We start from the raw sequence: 21727 nt of genomic DNA, 5'->3' as shown, positions 1-21727 counted from the left end.
AGACGAAGCATATTCGAACCTTCAACTTCTCACTTCAAGTCCAGTTTTCCATCCATCGTAACAGGTAATGCTTTGATGATTCTTTTTCCCTTTGTTTTTATGCTTGACTTCATTAGTTTCTCTCTGACAACTCTTGCCTAGAACAACTGTTCCCAACATGAACTATATTCCAGTGTATATGAATGGTTCGTATGAAGAGTTACAACTCTTGCTGAAGAGTTACTACTTTTGGTTCTAAAGTGATTCCATTATTTTAGAAATCACCAACAATCCCCCACCATTTTCAAAATACTAAATCTCATAAATCCGGAAATTCCATGCCTTCAAATAATGGCATCTCACGATTTGAATCATTACTTAATACAATTGTACCTAAGTTTTCCTATTTATAGATGTGGGAGGTATATTCTAGATACTACATTCTAGAATATGGGTTAATGGTGCTTTACCCTCCTGTAATATAGGTCATTTTTGGTTTTCCCCTCTGTAAAATATTTTTTTTTATTTACCCCCTGTAAAATATTTTTTGTTTGGAATACCCCCCTAATAGGTCATAAAAAACGAAAAAATTCTGCAAAAAAATAAAATAAAGTCGTTTTTTTATGACCTATTAGGGGGGTATTCCAAAAAAAATAAAATTAGAGGGGGTAAATAAAAAAAAAAAAATTTACTGGGGGAAAACAAAAAATGATCTATATTAGAGGGGGATAAAGCACCATTAACCCCTAGAATATTCATGACATTTTCTTATACAAATATAGTATTAGATTATTCTACTAAATACTCAAGTATTCTAGAAAGATCGACAAGTTTTTATTGTTACTAAACAATCAAGAGTGATTTTACATCTTTCTAATGTATTCTAGAAATATCTAGAAATGTGCGTCATATTTCTACAGTAATACATGACAAAATTATGTGATGGTAGTGATTTGATAGTTTATGACAGTTATTAGAGAAGGCAAGTGGTTGAGGAACAAATTTTGAGAGATGCAGACCATATTGATTCACATGAGGTAATTTTGTCTCTGACACTCATTTTTAGCACAAATCTGAATTACAAGTAATTCACAACCTTCGTTGCAAGTCTTTCAACAATAAAACTTCATACAAAGCACATTCACACAAGAGACAATTACAACAACAAAAGAAGAAAAGGCATTACGTGATTAGTTTCTATTATTACTTGATTGTGCAGGACATGTCCATTTGGTTGAGGAACAAATTTTGAGCTTAGGATATGGTTTAATGCTTTCAGCTATTTATGGAAAGGTTGTAAATTGATAACCTAAGGCATAAAAGTTTTTTATTTCATTGGAAAGCTTCTATCAAGGTTATTTATTTCAGAATAATTTTTCGTTATTGGAAACTTCGGTTTAAGTTATTAAGAGAAAGGTTGTCAATTGATAACTTAAGGCATATGAGTTGTTGTAACATGAAATTTGAAAAATGTTTTTGGAACTGTGCACCATCTTGGACATATTGCATAATCCAATACAACTGCAATGTTGGAGTAAAAATAACTAGCAGATAAGAAGACTGTATATAACAATTCAATTCATATAGGACACAATTCTATTTTTTGGTATATCAAAGGATGCTTTTTCCAACAACCTTAATGGCTTTTACATGCAAAGGAAACTCTTACAAAATGAAATTACAAGAACAGAAGGAAACTAAAACAAATAAGAACCATAAATAGGGAGAACTAATATGTTTATTGCTATGGACTCACAATACTATTTTAAGCCATAACATAAAAGCAACTCGTTAATGCCTCTCAAAAATCTTATTAAGCAAAATTATAACTGAAACGCTAAGGCAATCTCTACACCATGCAAATACCTGTGGAAAGTAAGTGCTTCCCAATGCAACTCCAGCAACAAGGCCGCCGCTATATCCAATCAGAACTACTGTCCAGTATAATTCAACGAAAGATTCTGAGTTGTCGTCATCATCATCATCATCAGAAGTAGAAGGCCCTGCATGATCTATACATTTCTTCAATAACTGATCCCCACACAAACCTTGGTTACCCTCAAATGAATCACCTTTGAATGTAGAAAACTGATTATGTTCTGGTATAGGACCTGTGAGATTGTTAAAAGACACATTTAAGTATTCCAAAAAGGTGATTTGTGCCAACTGTTGGGGTATTTTCCCTGAAAGACTGTTGAGAGAAAGATCTAGTGCTTCAAGGTTTGAAAGCTTCGCAATTGAAGATGGAATGCTGCCAATAAGATTGTTATTCGACAAGTTGAGCAAAACAAGACCCTTCAACTCACCTATGACTTGTGGTATTTCTCCACTGATTTTATTGCTTGAAATATCAATGGCTATTAAACTGTAAAATTTTTGAAGCTTTTCATAAACCCTGGCCAATCCTTTGTTTGACATTGTGAATGAATAAAACACATCTGTTGAGATAAGATATTGTCCTACATTGTTCCACATCAAGTAAGACTCGTACTGTAATTGACTTGCGTTGGAAGTATTCATTGCTTTCAAACTATGGATCATTTCTGTTGGAAAACTTCCAGAGAACTGATTGTGAGAAAGGTCAATGATGTGAAGCTTGGAAAATGTGCATGTCATATTGCCAGAGCACCTAATGTCTCCATGGAATTCATTGTTACTTAAAGACAATACCTTCAACTCAGGTAAATCTCCCAGCCAAAAAGGAAATGAATCATTGATATTATTGTAGCTAACATCAAAGAATTCTAGACTTCTGCTGTTTACCAATGCCCTTGGCAACTCACCAAGCAGATTGTTGTTGTTGAAATCAATCATCCGAAGGGAATTTCCTATCATGTATGTTTGAGGAATGAGGCCAGACAATTTATTCCATTTTAGATCCAGCCTTTCTAACAATTGGCTAAAGTTCCCCAGACATGAAGGAGTGCGGCCTCTTAAGTTGTTGAATGATAAATCAAGTTGCATGAGTGATTTGAGTTGCATATGGATGGGGATATTTCTCCTTTCAATGAATTATTGGAAAAAGATAAGATTTCTAGACTTGATTCTCTCCACAACCAATTGGGTAGCATTGTTATGTTGTTGTTTGACAAGATAAGAATTTCCAAATCACGGAGATCTCTTATAAATGATGGAATCTCAACTAAATTGCATGAATCCAATTCTAAGACTTGAAATTGAGAACCAGTCAAAAGGGGTAGAACTTTTCCCACTGTACAATGACAGTTTGTTGAATGCTAAATTCAGAACAACTAGCTTTTTGAGCTTCAGAAACATGTCAAGCTCTTGCTTTCCATGCAAAGAATTATGAGGTAGGTTCAAAATGACTAAATTTGTTAGGTTCATTATCCAAGATGGAATTTCACCCTTCATATTGCTATTTGCTGCACTTAATACTTCTAGTTGGGTGAGATTTGCAAAAGGTAATGGGATGTCACTGCCAATATTGACTGAGGATATTTCCAAGACATTTAATGATGAGAGCTTACCTACCCATGAGAAGGTTTCGATAGTAAATTTATTCGAACTAACTTCCAAGACAGTTAGTTTGGTAAGATTCATCAAGGATGCAGAAGGGTCGCCCCTAAATTTGTTATTTCTAAGGTATATCCTGATGAGCTGTGTGAGGTTACCAAGAGAAGAAGGAATATATCCAAAAAAATGGCAATCTGGAATTGATAGAATAACTAAAGAACTAAACTTTCCAATGGATACTGGCAGTGTACCATAGAAACCTGTCTGGCCAAGTAGTAAATAGGTGAGTGAACTAGATTGAAACTCAGGCAAACTACCATTGAGATTTGAATTATATCCCAAATCCAGAAGTTCCAAGTTTGGAAGATGAAATACTCCAACTGGAAACTCTCCATACAATTCAGAATTGTATAGAGACAGTGCTTTCAACGAAGTTAGATTTGTGAGTGTGTCTGGTAAAGTAGATGAAATAGTCACATAACTAAGAAAAAGGATCTCAATTTTTGTTGAGTTTTGAATTATGCTTCTGAGACTAGACAATTTGAGTTGCAACAAATTGGATGTACTACCTTTAGGACGTACTATAGCTCTGAAACCTAGATCAAGAGACAACAACTTGGACAACTGTGAAAATTGTTGTGGAATTTCTCCTGAAAATAAGCTAATAGAAAGGTTTAGATATTTTAGTTGTGAAAGCTCACCTATCTTGGACGGGATTTGAGAGTAATTGAAGTCGTTGTCAAAAAGATCAAGTAATCGAAGGTGTACAAGGCGAAAGAGACTGCTATTTGCATCCATTGTACCATAGAGTTGGCTGCTACTTAGATCAATATGGATCACATGATCAGTGTGCTCGTGGCATTTAATGCCATCCCATGAGCAGCAATCTGTGCTGGAATTCCATGAAGCTGTTTTCGGATAACTTAGAAGATTTGCTGAGGCTAAGTTATTAATGACAAAGCCTTGCTTTAATTGCAACAAAGCTTGGCTTTCATATTGATGACACTTTGGCTGAATTTGATGAAAACATGTAGTAAATGTGAAAGAGAAAATTGAATAAAGGAATATAAATTTTACTAACACCATTGTATTTTAATATTTTGAACTCAATGTTTTGGATGAAATGGTAGACACATACTAAGTGGTTCTTATACTAAAGGAATGGTTTAGGACTACATCACATGTCTATATCTTGTGTTATCCCAATGGAGTAGCTAACTTGATCAACTCCAAAAACAACTTTGTCTCCAGAAAGGTATTTGAAGTTTGGTTCATGCATTTTATACAAGACTTTGATGTAACATAATATGATCTCTAATCAAATTATGTGGCCAATCCAATACGCTCTGTCCATTCATGCTACTTGCATTTTATACATTCCAGAAAGGTCTATTTGATGGTTTATCATATAGTGAGTCTTTCTTCATTATCAACTATTTTCCACAAATTTCATTTTCTGTCGATTTATATTTTTTTATTCTATTCTCTCCAATAGCTCTGATATCATGCTACTTGCATTTTTGGAAAAAGAATTTAATATATTGACATAGTCAATTGTTCCTGTGCAATTTTTTCTTATTAGAGACAACGATTCGTTTTCTTATTTGGTTGTATGCATAAAAGTCAATCTAGAACTGACTATCCATGTAAAAGCTTGCACAATTTTATTTTTTTAAATTAACTATTTTACATATACAAATTATTAAAAAAAAATGCATTTTAGGCCTACAAAGTACAAATATTAGTTATCATATATATATATATATATATATATATATATATATATATATATATATATTTGTGAAAACTTCGGCCTTATCTTGATCTTATCAAAATGCAGTTTTATCTGTTATGGTGTAGAATCCTCTATTAAAATTATATAATAAAATAACTTGTAATGTCCTAATGTATACTTTTGGATAAATGAAAGATATTTTAGTAGTGAGGGCAACGTGAAAATAAACTAGAAAGAAATAATACGTTTTCTTTGTTTGAGAGATTGTTTTCTTTTTAGAGAATACAGTAATAAATAAATATACTAACATTAATATGTTTATAATTTTGAGACTTCTATAATAACATAAATTGAATTTAAAAAATTTATCTAAATTTTCTGAAACTCTCAGTGTAACACCCAATTTTCTATTTTCAATTAATTCAATACAGTTTAATAGGTGAAGTTTTGGCTAATATTATTATTGATGTTGTTTGTGCTTGAACGTTATTTTGTTGTTGAGAAAATAGAATATTGATGATGATTGTAAAGTAGTATGAGAATTTAAATGAAATGAAGAGAGGATTCAAAATAAAAAATATAGAGTCGAGGGTATAGAATATAAGTTCTAAATAAGTGGGGAAGGGGAGGAGTAAAAGAATAGTGAGTAGAGGAGAAGAAAATTGTAACAAGCGACTAATCTAGGGATGTCAATGGATATCCATGGGTACGGATAGTATGATACTCGTCTCCGTCCCGTTGGATAAATATGATATCCGCGTCTGCCCCTTATTGTAACATCCCAATTTGAGTATTAATAAATGACTTTGAATAAACTTTGTTTAAAAGTAACATTCACAAAAATATTTACATATACATAAATGACACCTTTAAAAATTACAATGGATAATTAGACCCTAAATTAGATTCTGATTCTGACGATATTTTGAAAATTTCATATACCTCAAAAAATAGAAATAAACATGGGGTGAGATATTAATTATCTCAGTGAGCCTCCTAGAGTGGGATAAAACACAATCTTGCCATTGAACAAGATTTTTAATTAAAAACATAAACATAATTAAGAACTTCATTTCAACAATGGATTAACCTCAAGATAGCATGAACTTAGGTAACTTCATTAATTAGGCTACCAAACGTGGGAAAACCTCCGATGACCTAACTTATTCTTAAACTTTATTATGGTAAGGTGGAGATAGATTTACTCCGATAAACGATGCCCGTTTATCCCTTCTTACACGTCCCGTCATAGACGGAGAATCCACCTAGCTAGGGTGAATCCTAATATTCCCACTCAACTTAACAATCGTATGCAATCATGAAACATTAACTTATTACGGAAAAGAAATGTCCAATTCACATAGAACTCATATTTAAGTCAATCATCATGCTTTCATGTGACATTCACCATTCAAGATCTTTTAGCAAGACAGAAAACATGAAAGCGTATATATATATATATTATACAACATAATTTTCTGTAAAACCATCTATCAATCAGAGCCATGAACGACATATAAATTGAAGTTAGAATTTTTCTGTAGATAACCAATACATATACAAAAACAGTGCATTTGGTCCCATAACCAAATTCAAAGTAATCTTAATCTTATCTTATCTTAATATATATAAATGTTAAACAGTGTTCTGGTAACCCTAATCCCGCCTATTTTTGAGGGGTTTAAAAAATCTTTATGAAAAAAAATCTCTGCAAGGAATCAAACCCACAACCTTATGCACTCAATAGTTGTTTTTGTGAATTGTGCTTCCACTACCTTATATCCAATACCAAACGCCTTTTTTAAAAACCCAATTAATCCCTTTTTCTTTCATTCCAAATTGAACGGTTTCCAAAATTGAACGTTTTCCCCCTTTTTTCTTCGATCTAAACCCAAAAGGCAGCGATTTTCATCCCTTTCTTCCCCTTTTCCTTCAATTTCTCTTCAAAAATGTGTTTGTGATGCAAATTTTGTCCATAACTTATAAATGGTATGATCAATAAACTAATTTTATTAATTTCTTTGTCTTACATTCTTCTTTTAGTGTGTTGTGAGAAGTAGGTTAAATATTTGGTTTGGAGTGTGTGCGTGTGTCGATGCACTGAAGTTGTGAGATGTTTGAGAGAAGTCTGTGTATTGTAACAATATTCGCATAGTCTTGTTTTATTATTGTCATTAGGCAAGAATCATAAAAAAAAAATTGTTGGTTTTAGAGTTTCCCTATATTTGAAACTGGCATACAAAAGTGTGTGATTAAATCATAAGCTAAGAAGTGCCTATAATCATTAATCACTGCACTATAATTAGAAACGCCACATTTACTACCATAGAGACTATCCACCACAGTTTTGGCATCGATCTCAAAGTCCATAATACCCAAGTGAAAATTGAACTTGTTGATTAAACTGTGTAATAGTTTGATATATATATATATATATATATATATATATATATATATATATATATGAAAGCTATGGTGACCCTCTCTAACTAGAAATGACTGGGATTGGTAGTTTCTATTCACTAACTAACAATGTTGAGTTGTATAACAAAACTTTGTTGAGTTGTCAGTTAGTTAACTTGGAGAATGTTGATGTTGATTTTACTTGTTTAGCAAGTTATCTGCACTGTTGATTTCTTTCCTTCATTTGTGTTAATTGATATATTATTCTTCAATAATCTGTAGTTTTTTTTTTTTGGTTAATAGTGTTTTACCCCCTTGTAATATAGGTCATTTCCGCTTTTCCCCCTTGTAAATTTTTCTTTTTGGATTCCATCCTTGTAATTTGAAGTTTTTTGGTTTTGGACCTTCATGAATTTTGACCGTACAAAATCGATAATATGTCAGGGGGGTAAACCGAAATTTTCTAAAATTAACAGGGGGTAAACCGAAATTTGCTCAAATTGCAGGGGGGGGGGGGGTAAACAGAATTTTTCTCAAATTACAGGGGGCAAAATTTTTCAAGAAGGTCTAAAATAAAAAATTCTTCAAATTACAAGGACAGAATTGAAAATAAATATTTTACAGGGGGAAAACCGGAAATGACCTATATTAAAGGGAGGTAAAGCACTATTAACCCTTTTTTTTTTATTCTTATAGTTGGTATCATTGAAATTCTTAATTATAAAAAGGGTTAACAGTGCTTTACCTCCTTGTAATATAGGACATTTTCGGTTTGCCCCCTGTAAAATTTTCTTTTTGGATTCCATCCTTGTAATTTGAAGTTTTTTGGTTTTGGACCTTCATGAATTTTGACGGTACAAAATCGATGATATGGCAGGGGGGTAAACCGAAATTTTCTCAAATTAATAGGGGGTAAATCGAAATTTTCTCAAATTAATAGAGGGTAAACCGAAATTTGCTCAAATTGCAGAGGGGTAAACCAAAATTTCCTCAAATTATAGGGGGCAAAATTTTTCATGAAGGTCTAAAACCAAAAAATCTTCAAACTACAAGGACGGAATCCAAAAAAAAATATTTTACAGGGGGAAAACCGAAAATGACCTGTATTATGGGGGTAGAGCACTATTAACTCTTGTAAAAACTGAATCATTAAATGCAAAGGAAATTATGTTAATCTTAGATACTAGAAAGGAAATTTTCTTTTTGGTCTAAGTTTCCGCACAACAACTTCTCTCTTTCACTTTTTTCCTCTTCCTACAATATATGTGCATTGAACTCCCGGTGATCGTTTCCAAATTCTTTTCCTTTCAATTTTAATGTTTAAGAGCAGTTCTTATTTTTCTTTAAGGAGCTTTGCTCGGATTCTCTATATTTTTCTAAAATTCACGGAAGAGGCATTCATTCTTAGCTTCTTGCATATGTTTTCTCATATTTGCGTCGTTGCAGTTTTAGTCTCAGTTCGGATTTCTGGAATCAGGTTCCATTGGTTGATCTTTTATCTACGGTGGGAGTTTGTGATTGATTTTGTCAAGGTTGTTTGGTGTCGCATTTCCTGGAAAATTCTACAATAGCGAATCAGATGTGTTGTGTGGTGTGGCTTTCGTTTCAATCAACGATCCATAGTGCCTCAAGCTTCAGTAGCAAAATTCTCATCGGATCATGTTCATCATGTATATAAATTATGATAAAGCCACTTGGAAGCCATAATGCAACTTATTGTTTTCTTACCTTTCATGTTCTATTTTATTATAACGATGCTTAAAACTTGGAAGCCAAGTTAAGATAACTCTTGGCTTTGAGAACACACATAACATAATATTAAGGAAATTTTAAACTATAATCAATAAATAAATAGCTAGCAACTTTTGTGTTGAAATGACACCACATCACCATAAAACGTTATAAAAAATATATCTCTTTTTTATTATATTGTGGTCAGATGATACATCGGTCAACAAATGTTATTTCCGTATCCTCCAAGTTTTTTGACAAAGATAGTTGAAATTGACTGATTCATGTTTACAAAAGCATAAAAACGATATATATATCAAAATAAAAATAAAAATAAAAATAAAAATTTTATAAACAATTTTAGAATATTCTTAGCATATATATCATAGAGAAGATAATGTTACGTTAGTGTATTTTACAATATTTGAATGTGAAATTTGAAGTCAAATATTTAGATTTGATTGCCTTTATTTATGTGAGTTATTAGAAGTCAAATGTTTAGATTTGATTGCCTTTTTTTATATATGAGTCATTATTTCAAAATCAATTTACTTAACAAACTTCTTGCTAATTGTCACATCATCTTCATGTTAAGTTTCATGTCTCCGCTAAAATTCACCATGACAAACATTGTCCTTTGTTTACTTTTGTTTTGTGTTCATGTGATATTAATTTTTGCTGCAAGCTCTGAATCAGATGTAAGATATAATTACTTCCCAAACTTTATTATTCCTTGAGTTTTTAATTTGAGGTTAATTAATTTGCTATGGTTAATTTCTTGTTAATTAGTGGATAAACCATGGTGGAGATTTGTTCAATAGAAGGTATGCATACAAGGAACAAAAGATAAATATAGAAACGGTACCTAAACTAAGTTTGAAGTGGAAATTCTATGCAAACAAAGATATTACAGCAACACCAACAATATACAATGGTACAATTTATTTTCCAAGCTGGAATGGTAACATATATGCAATTAAACAAGTTGATGGATCACTTGTTTGGAAGCAAAACTTGGAGAAATTGACAGGTTTAAATACAACTGGATTTATAATTAATGCAAATTGGACATTGGCTAGAGCAACTCCAACTGTGGCTGAAGATTTGTTGATTGTTGGAATTTATGGACCTGCTGTTGTTATTGGTCTTGAAAGGAGAACTGGTGAGCTTGTTTGGTTGACTCATTTGGATAATCACCCTGCAGGAGTTGTTACCATGTCTGGAACTTATTACAATGGGTTAGTAAATTACATTCTCTTGCTCAAGCCTCTTAATCTTCTTTCCAATGTTTTAAAAATCAGATTATATCAGTTGGTTCAATTGATTGAAATAAGAATCAGCTAGTTCGTCGGTTGGTTTGTTCTTGATTATATCGTAATCTAATTGAACCACAATTGAATTGGTTGAATCACAGTTGGTTCAACTAGTTTTTATTTTTATTTAATTTTTGTTACTTATTAACTTATATTTTTCTCCTCTAGTCAATGGCGTTTGTGGTTGAACAGACCAAACTACGACTAGGTCTTGTTGATTTGATCTTCGGTACAATTTTGAAAATACTACTACTTCATTAGTGTTTCTTCATTGCTGTTTACACTAATGAGGGAAAATTCCGTCAGTAACATTACTGACGCCAGTATTACTGAGGGATACAAATCTGCCACTAATGTGTGTTACTGAGGGTTTATTTCCCTCAATAAAAACCAAAATTCTTGTAGTGTTTAAAGGGAAGTCTCATTCATTGTCTTCGAGAGAAACTGCAAATCTTGTTTGGTCCTTATGTAGATTTTCTACCATCAAGTGGCTCGTGATTAATGCAATTTGTTTGTGATTTCGCCTTATTTTTAGAGATTGGAAACCAAGAAGAAAATAATTATGATGAATATTTATTTTTTTGGAGTATCATAAAACATTGAAAGATTTATCTAACCTCACCAATCAAGTATGGGGACTATCAAGTTTGGGGCTATCATTCATTCCTTCTTTCTTTTCGACCCGTTTATATCAAAGTATAATTATGCTAAACTTTCAATATATAGGAGTTACTATGTTGGAACATCTTCACTAGAAGAAGGTGCAACCATTAAAGATTGTTGCATATTTCGTGGAAGTCTTGTAAAACTTGATGCTCAAACCGGCGACATCTTATGGAAAACCTATATGTTACCGGATAACAACGGAAAGATAGGAGCATATGCTGGAGCTGCCATTTGGGGAAGTAGTCCTTCCATTGATGTTTATCGAAAACATGTCTATATTGCCACCGGAAATCTCTACTCTGCCCCAAAAAACGTACTTGAATGTCAAGAAAGACAAAATAATCAAACTACTCCTATTGAACAAGACAAGTGTGTTGAACCAGAAAATCACTCAAATTCAATCTTGGCCCTTGATTTGGACAGTGGTAATATCAAATGGTACAAACAATTAGGAGGATATGATGTATGGTTTGTTTCATGTAACAATGCTTCAATTTCTAATTGTCCACCTCAAGGTTCTATACCAGATGCAGATTTTGGAGAGGCACCAATGATGTTAACTACACATGTAAATGGAACAAAGAAAGATATTGTTGTTGCTGTTCAGAAAAGTGGATTTGCTTGGGCATTGGATCGCGACAATGGAACCCTTCTATGGTTTACGGTAATATACACTCTATTCGTTCCTTTTTAAATGATGTTTTTGTAGAACAAGATGAAACATAATTTCACTTAAGTAGAAAAAGATTATGGGAGAGAGAGAGAGAGAGAGAGTTTATGAATGGAAATCATACACTTCACTACTTTTTTTTTAGGGGTACACTTCACTTCTTTGTTTATTCACTTGTAATCATAACTCTAACTACCATAACAGAGAAAATCCTACAACAGTTGTTGCTTGCACAACAAGCAAACTTATTAGTTGACTAGTTTTGAATTAACTCCTAACATTTTTTTTTTTAAAATTGTTTATATTTATTTATCGTTTTTAAATGTTCAATACAATATTAACTATGATTTTGATATATTCATGACACCACCAACACCACCTTATGTTTTAGTTTTTGTTTGGATTTCAGTTGTGGTTAGTGTTGATCAATTATCATTTCAATTTATGCCACACCTTGTCGTTGGGGTCTCAACTACAATTAGCGTTGACCCAATAACATTTTTTGTTTAGTTTGAAGTTGTGACGTTTTCTAGTTCGAACTTCAGCCGCTACAAATGCTAGTGTAGTACGAAGTTTTTAGAGATCGAACTTCTGCAATAACTAATTTAATTATAAGCTCAAAATATTACAGGAAGCAGGGCCTGGTGGACTAGCCGGAGGTGGAACATTTGGTGCAGCAACTGATGAAAAACGAATATATACCAATATTGCAAATTCAGATGCCAAAATTTTCAAACTTTTACCATCAAATATGAATACAACATCAGGAGGATGGGTGGCAATGGATGCTAGCAATGGAACAATTCTATGGTCTACAGCTAACCCTAGCATTAATAGTACTGCTAGTGGCCCTGTTAGTGTGGCAAATGAAGTTGTTTTTGTTGGATCTACAGATAGATTGGGACACATTTATGCAATTAATGGAAGAAATGGACATATATTATGGTTCTATGAAACTGGAGCTAGTGTTTATGGGGGTATGTCAATTAGTAATGGATGTGTTTATGTAGGTCATGGATATAATGTCTCTTTAGGATTCTATTCTAACTATACTGGTGGAACCTCACTCTTTGCCTTTTGTGTCTAAAGATTTTATGAGGTGACTATATGAATGTATATAAATAAAATTGATGTGAGTGGGGTTTGGTCTAGATGTAAAAGATGTATGGCAATGATTTTATTTGAGGTGTGTAATAGTTATATTTTCTCTCCTTTTCTACATTTATGATATAGACATCTTCTCTCCTTTTCTATCTGTAACTGCATTGGGCCAATTTGCTATTCTTTTAATCTTTGCTTTTCTCTGTCATTGTTGTGATTGAAGTATGAATTATTTTAATTAACTACCTCTATAGAAAATAATAGTGACAATAATTCAACTACCTAATCATTTTCTTTACTTATCTAGTTATTATAGATAATTAGAAAGTATCTTCCTTTCGAAATGAGACATTAGTGCATGCTTGATACTTGCTATGACATTATGTTGCCAAGAAAATGAATGGACATGCTTGTGAGATGAAAGTAAAAAAGCTGCTTATTATAAAATAAGGTCCAGTAAATGCATCAACATAAATTCTACATAAATATATCAAGTCCAATACACCACAGACCAAGTTTATGCAGGTTTTATATCCATTCTGAGGGTGTATAGATAAGGTATTATTGTTACCTGTTAGTCTTTGAGCCACCTCTTGTATTTCACAACTATCATGACATAAATATTGTCTGTTAAATTGTTCAAGAACTTAAAATAAGTATGTCGCCAGGAACGGTTAAGTAGGATTGAGCAAATGATCCCCCAAAAGCCTATAAGAAAATCCAATTGCCATTCTTCAAAAGTAAATTATATAGCTTGAATTTGGAGGATTATTTTTTTTAAGACGTGGCAAGTTTTCTTGCGTGCAATATCGATAGTGTACATTTCATGTTTCTTGGTGTAACCCTAGGCACTAATACAAGAATATGTTCAATATGGTGCCCGGTAATTGAGAATGAAGAAGAGACTTTCATGTTGGAACAGTCGCCATTTATCAACTGGAGATAGATTGGTTTTATTAAATTCGGCTTGACGCTTGAGTAATAATCCACTATATTATGTTTCATTCTAGATGGCATCTAGGAAGACTATAGAAGAATTAATATTAGAAGGGATAATGAAGATCAACCAAATTGGTTAGCAAATCTTGTAAGAAGAAAATTAGTAGATGGAGAAAGTATCTTATATTGGGAAGATTTGTGGTAGAATGAGGTGTGTGTGTGTGTGTGTGAGTGGAGCTGGAATTGGTTGAGAGTTTTAGACCGTAAAGGGAGAATTAAAGGAGACGAATTGGTACTAAAACTCTTTGAAGTGCAGCCTCGGTTAGATGTTGTTTTGGATTTTAAAATTACGACAGAGCTTTGAAACTATTACCGGGGTGAGTCACGACCAGGTTGCTTTCTTTAAGACGTTTCGCGGCACTACCTAAATTGTGCAAGGTAGACTAGCAACCGCGCCGTCTCCAGGATAAAACAGCCCAGATTCTTTCTGTACGATTAAAGGCTGCACTGCCAGAAATCGCTCGAGAATAACACCTCAATATGGTTTCGAAAAACCACTCTAATATGGTACGCAGACCACTCGAGAAACCAAAGAAGGAGGAAGAAAAGAACGGTTCGTCAACACAAACCGAGGGAGATGAGAAGGGGAGAAAACCAGAGAAGAGGATTCGATTCTCGGTTTTGGAGTGAAGAATACTAATCCCGAGCTCTCTATTTATAGAGGGGATTTGACCTCGTTTCTCGTTTTCTCCGCCGACCCGGTTCGCGACCCACGACGTGGAAACGTGGTCTCTGCGTGCGGGAATCTCGGAGCAAAAAAATAAAAAATAATTTTTCATTTTTCTGAGCACCAAAATATATTTCTTTATAGCCCAAGCCCGGTCGGACGACGGCGTCGCCGCGCATGTGTCTTATATATAATTTTTGGCAAGCGCTCACTCCGTTCACAAAAGTGTGTACCCCAAGGGAACACCCTTGGAAGTGATATCCCATATATATAAACACTACTAGAGTGTGTGATCTACCCAATGTGGGACATAAAATTTTCAATTCACACTTTACACTAGTTTCTTCATCCTTGTGTTTACATTCCAAAGGCTCCACAAACCAACTAGTATACTCCAAGTTTTTTCCAATATACACTAGGGTTCCAACATTAGACGTACCGGATACATTTGAATGGAGCCAGCATGACGGCATAAATTTTACTGTCAAAGGATGCTATCAGTAGTTCGTAAACATGCAAATTTGTGGAAAACTTCAGCCATAAAGAATAGCTATGTTCGGTTGGAGTTTACTCCAAGAAAGATTACCAACTTGATTATTTATAAGTTTTATTTGTTGTTTGTTTTCTGACAAGTTTTATTTGTTGCTGGTTATAGAAATTTTTTTTTTTGTTAGTCTTATAGAAATGGTTGTAATTATATAGTATAAAGAAATTGATCTCAAATCTATTTCTATGACGTACTATTGCTATGTAGCTGCGGGAACATATTTTTAACAACTTTTTGCTATGAATAAGCTAGAGAGTGGCTACGAAAATTTTGTGGCCAACTATGAACCTTTGCTAGTAATTGGCTACGAATTAGCTTATATATACTTAACACTTTTTAAATCTTATTCAACAGTGATACTAAAACCATTTAGTAACATGGCATATACCTAACACTTATTCAAATGTTACTAATTCAAGAAAAGAATGTAACTTCCAGATTTTGTAAAATATTTAAAATGCTAGCATTTACCTAAATCTCATATGTTTTAGTCAATGAATTTGATTTGATGTAATGAGTTTTGAGTACCTCTTGTACTATAATTAACAAATCTTTTGTATGTAAAAAAATGGGCAAAAGAAACCGAAAGAAAGACAGAGTTCCATTAAAAGTTTAAAAGCCACCTTCCCACGTTTTGATCATGTTCATCATGTGTATAAATAAAATAAGAGGACTGCTAGGCGCAGTCGCTCAAACAGACGCCCTTAGATACTCGCTCCACTATTGGCCCAAGTCATTGTTATATATTAAAATGCTTCGCAACAGGCAACCGACTGGGTTGGTTTCATTTATTTTAATTTTAAAACAAACAATAAAAACAAAAAAGGCTATTTTCTTGACTTTTCATTACCACATTTCATGTTTTTCCAAAGTCCCAATTTGTTATCGTCAATTACAAGATTAGTGGCAAGACAACCTTCTTCGTCAAACTCATAAAAATGGTGGCAAGCAATAAACAAGTGATTCAATCCTCTACACTGTAGATGCGATGAAGGGACATGAATCTTCAAAAAATTGGTATAATGTCTGTGTCAAATTTAAGCAAATTTCTTCTGGATGGATGTTGGATATTTTGCAGGTGATATAAACATAAAGAGACAAGTAATCATTTTCAGAAAATCAAAGAACCTGAATTTTTTAATAGACAAAAAGAGCCCATATTTTTAATTTGTAAGGATGTTGTATGTGTTTGGATTGTTGAGATGTGTAGTTGTGTTTGGCACAGGAGAGTTGATTTTGGCTGTTCTCATAAATCAGATCTGGGCAAAAAGAAAGAAGAACATTATTCATGCATGCTAGATGTATTTTCTTTTCTTTTTAATTTGAAAAAAAAAATGGTGCGTGAAATTGAATAGAAACCAGCATAACCGGTTACCAAGTAATTGGGTTTAAAAAATTGATGATGTGGACCAATAATTGAGGAAGTGTTTGAAAGAGAATGTGAGAAAGAGTGTCCTTAGCATTCCTTATAAAATAATTGTCTAACTAAACGATAATAAGAAGGAAAAATATCAAATGAAGCCTGAAAAATGAAAAATGAAAACCAGTTAAGGCAACTTTTGGCTTTGAGATCACACGTAAAATTAAAAAACTCAAAACTAGAAGGGTCATGCTAACTTGTTGAAATTTAGGGTATAACTCAACCTTACAAAATCGGCTTGTGAGGTGAGGATTGCCTCCTCTATATAAACTCTTATCAAGAGTTTTATCTATCCGATGCAGGACTTGAGGTTTTTTCCAATACACCCCCCTAACGCCCAACACTCTTTGGGTTTGGTGCGTGAATAGGTTTAGGCACTCCAGAATTGCAACTTGACGTTATCCCTGCACAAACAGCTGACCCAAACTTTTGTCTTGTTGGACGTTTCCTTACAACAAGACCCATCTGTTCACATATGATGATGGAAAAAATAGAAACATTTTGGAGCCATGTTTGCACCGTCGAAATTCAAGAGATTGACCCAAATCTTTATATGCTCTAGTTCTTTCACACATAACCACCGGAGCACATTTGGTAGTTTTTTCTTGGTTCAACCTTGTTCTTGCCCGTTTAAAATTCAATACAGAAAGGTTAAGTAATCTTATAAAATAGCCACATAAAGGAGATTGACTGCATGCTCAAAAAGGGATATTGGAGATTGTTAAACCGAAACAAATGGGTAAAATATTCATCTAAGTTCTAACAAACTAATTAATAAAATTTGTCAAATAAAAACAAAAAGTCTAAGTTAGATTTTTTTAATTTTTTTGATGAAAAAGTATAAGTTAGTTATAAATCAATTATACAATTTCTTATTTCTATGCTAGTGACCGTTAGGTTAGTTATGCTAGTTACTAATAGTCACAACCTTTATTCTATCTACATATAGACCAATCTAACACTATATTTATTCATCACTACGTGTAATTATTCAGTCCATAACAGTTTTTCTAATACGCAAGATACATAACATTAGAGAAATTCAAATTCCGATGTCATACATCACCATAAAACATTATAATAAAAATATGATACATTGTTCAACAAAAGTTGTTTGGATAGGATAGTTATTAGTTAACAATTGAACTAATGATTGAACTTAAGTGGTTAATGAATTTATCTTAAGATGAATTGTTCAAGAGAATCTGGATTCGATTTTTCATGGAAACAATTTTCCGATTTTTCATGGACACAATTTTCGGCTGAACTTTACTATGATTAATATATGAAAAAGAAAAAATGATAGCTAACAATTGACTTATTCATTTTTATATATACCTATCTAGAAATGAAATACTTGATTTGATGTTGCTATTTTATCTTTCAATTATATTCTTCATTAAAATTATTTTAATTTCAATATTATCTTTTGTATGATAAAATTTAAATCTCTAATTAAAAATCTCTTAAATCTTTATAATATGAACAATTTTACTATAACAAAAACAATATAATTCAAATACCTATTTAATTGTGGTATATTCCAAAAAATCTATAACCAAACACAATAAAATAAGCATACTAACAAACTCAATAGAACAGCAGAGAAACGAACACGTTAATGTCTGCCTATTTGTGTTGACAAAATGTTAATGTCAGCCTTAATGATAGTAAATTAATACGAATACTGAATTTTCAACAAAAAAATATAAATACAAATTATATTTATGTTTGGTAAAAAACGATATTTATATCAAGATAAAAATGCAAAGATAATGTTACGTCAGTATTTTATAATATTAGAAATGTGAATTTGAAGTCAAATATCCATATCTGATTGCCCTTATTTATAGATGTATGTTATTTGAATAATCATTTTTTGAACAACTTATATGATAATCAAATATATACAAAGAAATGTAGGTATTGTTACGAAAATTAAAGCAATAGAGATTGAGTAAAAACATAATAAGAGCATGAGATAATTGTTTTCAAATTGTCACAAAATATTATTTCTCTATTTATATGAGTTATTTGTCACCGGAAAAAATTTGTGTGTATATAAATATATAGTCATTATTTGTAATCAATTTCCGAAGCAAACATCTTGCTAATTGTCACACCATCTTTAAGCTAAATTCCAAGTTACCGCAAAAATTCAGGATGATAAATACTATCCTTTGTTTGCTTTTGTTTTGTGTTCATGTGGTACTAGTTTTTGCTTCAAGCTTACAATCAGATGTAAGATATAGTTACTTCCCAAAATTTAATATTCCTTGAGTTATTTTTTATTTTTTTTAAGTTAAGTAACTCTAGATTTTGTAATAATCCAATAAGTTTGCTACTGATTAATTGCTTGTTAATTAGTGGATAAACCATGGTGGAGATTTATTCAATAGAAGGTATGCATACAATGAACACAAGATCAATCCAGAAACGGTTTCTAACCTAAGTTTGAAGTGGAAATTCAATGCAGGCAAAGATATTACAGCAACACCAACAATATACAATGGTACAATTTATTTTCCATGCTGGAATGGTAACATATATGCAATTAAACAAATTGATGGATCACTTGTTTGGAAGCAAAATTTGGAGGAATTGACAGGTTTAAATGCAACTGGAATTATCAAAGCTGTAAATTGGTCAGTGGCTAGAGCAACTCCAACTGTGGCTGAAGATTTATTGATTGTTGGAATTTATGGACCTGCTGTTGTTATTGGTCTTGAAAGGAGAACTGGTGAGCTTATTTGGTTGACCCATTTGGATAATCATCCTGCAGGAGTTATTACCATGTCTGGAACTTATTATAATGGGTTAGTATAATTCCATTCTCTTGATCTTCTTTCTAATATTTTAAAAATCAGATTTAGTCAACTGGTTGAACTAAGATCGGCTAATTTATCGATTGGTTTGATCTTGATTGTATCGTAATTTAATTGAACCCTAGTTGAATTGGTTGAACTGGCTAGTTTATTGATTGGGTTGATCTTGGTTATATCGTAATTTAATTGAACTGTAGTTGAATTGGATGAATCGGGTACTCTACCCCACAAATCAATCTTCTTGCTTATGATGTTAAGGTTGGAAGAGGGTTCAAGAACCGTACATAATTCGAGCAAGACCGTCCTTTTTTTTTCTAGCAAGAAACCATCTCCAAGAGGTAGATTTAACCTCATCTACAATCTCTTATACTTCCGAAGATTCTTAAGAGAAAATAATCATGTTCCTAACCTCCTATATATTTTCTAGGTCTTTTTTTCTCGCAAATATTTTCTAGGACTATTGCTATTATTATTTTATTTTTTTTGGTCAAGTAGTCTAATGGCTAGAGCTCACACAATTTAATTGTGGAGAAGTGGGGTGCTCGGGGTTTAAACCCCGGCCCCTGCATATAATATGCAATATCCCTACCAACTGAGCTAAGCTCACGGGGATTGCTATTAATTAGTATAACTATTAATACTATGTTTATAAAAATCACAAAAAATATAGAAAACTTGCTCTAATTGATAATCAATTAAACATGGTCTTGAATGCCATAGCTAACTTAATTATGAGCTTAAAACATTGCAGGAAGCAGGACCTAGTGGAGCAGCTGGAGGTGGAATATTTGGTGCATCAACAGATGAAAAAAGAGTTTATACAAACATTGCAAATTCAGATGCCAAAAATTTCAAGCTGTTACCAACAAATATGAATACAACATCTGGAGGATGGGTGGGAATGGATGCTATGAATGGAGAAATAATATGGACTACAGCTAACCCTAGCAATAATAGTGCTAATGGCCCTGTTAGTGTTGCAAATGAAGTTGTTTTTGCTGGTTCTATGGATAGATTAGGACACATTTATGCACTTAATGCTAAAAATGGAAAAATTGTATGGTCATATGAAACTGGAGCTAATGTTTATGGAGGTATGTCAATTAGTGATGGATGTATTTATGTTGGTCATGGATATAATGTGTCTCTCGGATATCCAAGGCGTATTGGTGGAACTTCACTCTTTGCCTTTTGTGTCTAAAGATTTTATGCAGTGACTAAATGAATGTGTAATAAAGTTGGAAGTTAGTGGGATAGTAGAGGTAAAAGATGTATATGGCTATAAAGTTGTATCTTATTAAGATTAAGATCTAATATGTCTATCAAATATCAAATAAAGATAAAGATATTGTTATTACTAGAATTTACAAATGTCATCCAGAAGTCGTAGCTCAACTGGCAAAATGTCGAAATTGTTAGGCCGGATGTCATGACCGGGGTTCGAATCCCGGTACCTCCACTTGTATGTGTGAGTTTATAATGACTTTGTCATTTCGTCTATCTACCAAAAAAAAAAAAAGAATTTACAAATGTCGTTTTCTAAGCATTCGATTTTTATTCAATATCTCTGTACAATCTTTTTTGGCATAAATACACAAATTTGATCTTATCCCTTAAATATATCATTTAATTTCTAATATATTTCTTATGCATTCTTATTTAATTTTTAAATAATTGGAATCAACAAATTTATTTTATTTTCCAAAAATTTACTTAATTTTTTTTATGTAGCACAGATCTCCCAACAAACTACACATATAAATTTTCATTATATCCAACAATTTTTCTCAAAATTATAAGTTTACTTTGCAAATTCTCAATGTTTTTTTCCTTTTTGTTTTTAAAACTATTTGACTTAATATCTCAACAAACCACGTATATTTCTTTTCCTGATCTACTAAGCATACCATTTCATTTCTAACTTTTTCAGAGTAAAAATTAATGTCTAATTCAATTTTAACATAATTTGTTCTTATGTACTATATCTACCTTTTAAATTTTGATTTAATTACTCTTATAGTCCCTTAACTATTTTTTTTTATAACTTTTGTCTCATAATTAATTTTTCATTCGTCTGAATCCCTTAAGTTCATCATTGTTATACAACTTGGTCCTTTTCACCAATAGATTAACCTAAAATGTCTAAAATGGAGCAACATTGTAGGTAATCCATCAAAAACCTCATTAATTTTTTTAA

The 21727-nt window shown here is 32.4% G+C and overlaps 4 protein-coding genes across 4 annotated transcripts; 2 read left to right on the top strand and 2 right to left on the bottom strand.

Moving 5' to 3' along the window:
- Positions 1 to 1770: 1770 nt before the first annotated feature.
- LOC112416459 (receptor-like protein 9DC3) lies at positions 1771 to 2814 on the bottom strand. The gene has a single exon (XM_024770293.1). It carries the CDS (start codon positions 2812 to 2814, stop codon positions 1771 to 1773), a length of 1044 nt encoding a protein of 347 aa, XP_024626061.1.
- A 303-nt stretch (positions 2815 to 3117) lies between these two features.
- LOC11422968 (receptor-like protein 6) lies at positions 3118 to 4539 on the bottom strand. The gene has a single exon (XM_024769521.2). The coding sequence runs from the start codon at positions 4537 to 4539 to the stop codon at positions 3118 to 3120; it is 1422 nt and encodes a 473-aa protein (XP_024625289.1).
- A 5320-nt stretch (positions 4540 to 9859) lies between these two features.
- LOC11417815 (polyvinylalcohol dehydrogenase) lies at positions 9860 to 13231 on the top strand. The gene is made up of 4 exons (XM_003621100.4): positions 9860 to 10020; positions 10112 to 10560; positions 11362 to 11965; positions 12603 to 13231. Exons 1-4 carry the CDS (start codon positions 9910 to 9912, stop codon positions 13056 to 13058), a joined length of 1620 nt encoding a protein of 539 aa, XP_003621148.2. The 5' UTR covers positions 9860 to 9909; the 3' UTR covers positions 13059 to 13231.
- A 5554-nt stretch (positions 13232 to 18785) lies between these two features.
- On the top strand, positions 18786 to 20546 carry LOC11427980 (polyvinylalcohol dehydrogenase). The gene is made up of 3 exons (XM_024770292.2): positions 18786 to 18946; positions 19073 to 19521; positions 20282 to 20546. The coding sequence occupies exons 1-3, from the start codon at positions 18869 to 18871 to the stop codon at positions 20403 to 20405; spliced, it is 651 nt and encodes a 216-aa protein (XP_024626060.2). The 5' UTR covers positions 18786 to 18868; the 3' UTR covers positions 20406 to 20546.
- Positions 20547 to 21727: the final 1181 nt, after the last annotated feature.

Source organism: Medicago truncatula, chromosome 7 (assembly GCF_003473485.1).
Source record: "Medicago truncatula cultivar Jemalong A17 chromosome 7, MtrunA17r5.0-ANR, whole genome shotgun sequence".
NCBI lineage: Eukaryota > Viridiplantae > Streptophyta > Magnoliopsida > Fabales > Fabaceae > Medicago > Medicago truncatula.
This window is presented reverse-complemented; position numbering and strand designations above follow the sequence as displayed.